Source organism: Crocuta crocuta, unplaced genomic scaffold (assembly GCF_008692635.1).
Source record: "Crocuta crocuta isolate KB4526 unplaced genomic scaffold, BGI_CrCroc_1.0 scaffold440, whole genome shotgun sequence".
NCBI classification, from domain to species: domain Eukaryota; kingdom Metazoa; phylum Chordata; class Mammalia; order Carnivora; family Hyaenidae; genus Crocuta; species Crocuta crocuta.
This window is the reverse complement of record NW_027527457.1, coordinates 143,140-144,726: the sequence shown is the minus strand read 5'-3', so window position 1 is coordinate 144,726 and position 1,587 is coordinate 143,140. Positions and strand designations below refer to the sequence as shown.

The 1,587-nt window shown below is 54.7% G+C and overlaps 1 protein-coding gene across 1 annotated transcript in view; it reads left to right on the top strand.

Annotated features, from left to right (window-relative positions):
- The window catches only part of ZMYM3 (zinc finger MYM-type containing 3), a 16,168-nt gene that overhangs the window by 11,609 nt on the left and 2,972 nt on the right, over positions 1–1,587 (top strand). The window contains 3 exon segments of the mRNA XM_077763166.1: positions 219–291; positions 782–896; positions 1,400–1,587. The exon segment at positions 1,400–1,587 is cut by the window's right edge and continues 43 nt beyond it. Coding sequence (XP_077619292.1) covers positions 219–291; positions 782–896; positions 1,400–1,587 — 376 coding nt within the window.

The window sequence follows — 1,587 nt, the reverse complement described above, 5'->3', positions numbered from 1 at the left end:
AGATGCCTAGGGGTGATAAGGCCGTGATCACCAAAGGGTGTCCTGTGAAGACGGGGAGGAGTTGCAGAATAAGGGGAGAGGCTGTCTAGGTTTCAAGGCTGAGGGCTTTGTTTTTATTATTTATTTTTTTGCAACGGGTGGGTTTGTTCTGGAGCTGGATGCACTAAGGGATGAAGGGATTAATGATGGAGGAGCTAAATGAAATTCTCTACATGGAGTTCTCNCACTCGACCCAACGGCGAACGATACGAACCTGACAGTATCTACTATCTGTGTCTCGGCATCCAGCAGGTACCCCTTGCACGGCACCTCGCCTGTCGTCACCCTCAATATAGCAGGCAGGATCCCACTGGAAATGAGTCTGTCCTGGCGCCTGTTCCTCACCCTGCCTCCTACCCAGAGCAGGTCCCCTTGGAAATCCTCCAGACCCATTCTAGGAAGAGAAGGATGGGTAGAGCCAAGCTTGTTGGGTGCGGGGTGCTGTGTAGTTCCCCCTGCGAGAGGTCGGCCGTACATCGTCTGATGAGGGAGGCTGGGCTTGTGAAGAACCAGCTGCGACACAGCTCCCCCAAACTTCCTCCTCTTCCAGCAGGGCCCGCGGACCTCAGGGGCGCGGGGGGGTGGGTATCCCTGGGGAAAAGCACTCTGGGTCACCTAATCAAGTAGCGCTTTCCCATTGCCTCCTCATTATCGAGGTCGCCGTGCTGAGGGCCTTTGGCATCACGTCTTTCCTCCAGAACCTAGAGTCTAGCTTCCCGTGCATTTGTTTTTCTTTCTTCAGTACTTGCTGGAAAACAACCGAATGGTGAACATTTTCACGGACCTTTACTACCTGACTTTCGTTCAAGAACTCAACAAGTCTCTGAGTACCTGGCAGCCCACGCTCCTCCCCAATAGTAAGGGACAGGGACCTTGCAACCCCTCTGTCCTCTTCATGCTTTCAGTATGCTGTTCTAAGAGTCCTGGGCCATTTGGTCTGCCACTCTCCACAAAGGGTCCGAGGGTGGGAATTATGTCCCTGGGGGGCCTCAGGGTTCAGAGCTAGAGAGGCCGGAGCCCCCGTCCTTGAACATGACCTAGGTCTGGGTCTGAAAAAGGTGGCCTGGGTTTCGGTGATGAGTGAAGAAAGAAGAGAAGGCACTGTGGGACCCCTCAGGGTTTACATCTACCTGCCTGTAACTCGAGGGTGGTGGGAGAAGCTCCAAGGGCAGGTGGAAACCATTAAAATAGCCCAGTTCATTGTCTACTGCAGCAGGGTAGCCGCGTTTCCTGTGCAGTGGTCACTTGCCTGACAGGGATGGGGTGGGAAATGCTCATGAGCGGGGCATCCGGGATCCGAAGTGGCTGGCTGGGGGTGGTCGATCACTACTGACTGGCGTCTCCCCCTTGACCATTGCAGATACGGTGTTCTCCCGCGTGGAGGAAGAGCACCTGTGGGAGTGTAAGCAGCTCGGGGTCTACTCGCCCTTTGTCCTCCTCAACACCCTCATGTTCTTCAACACTAAGTTTTTTGGGCTACAGACAGCAGAGGAACACATGCAGCTCTCCTTCACCAACGTGGTACGGCAGTCCCGCAAGTGTACCACC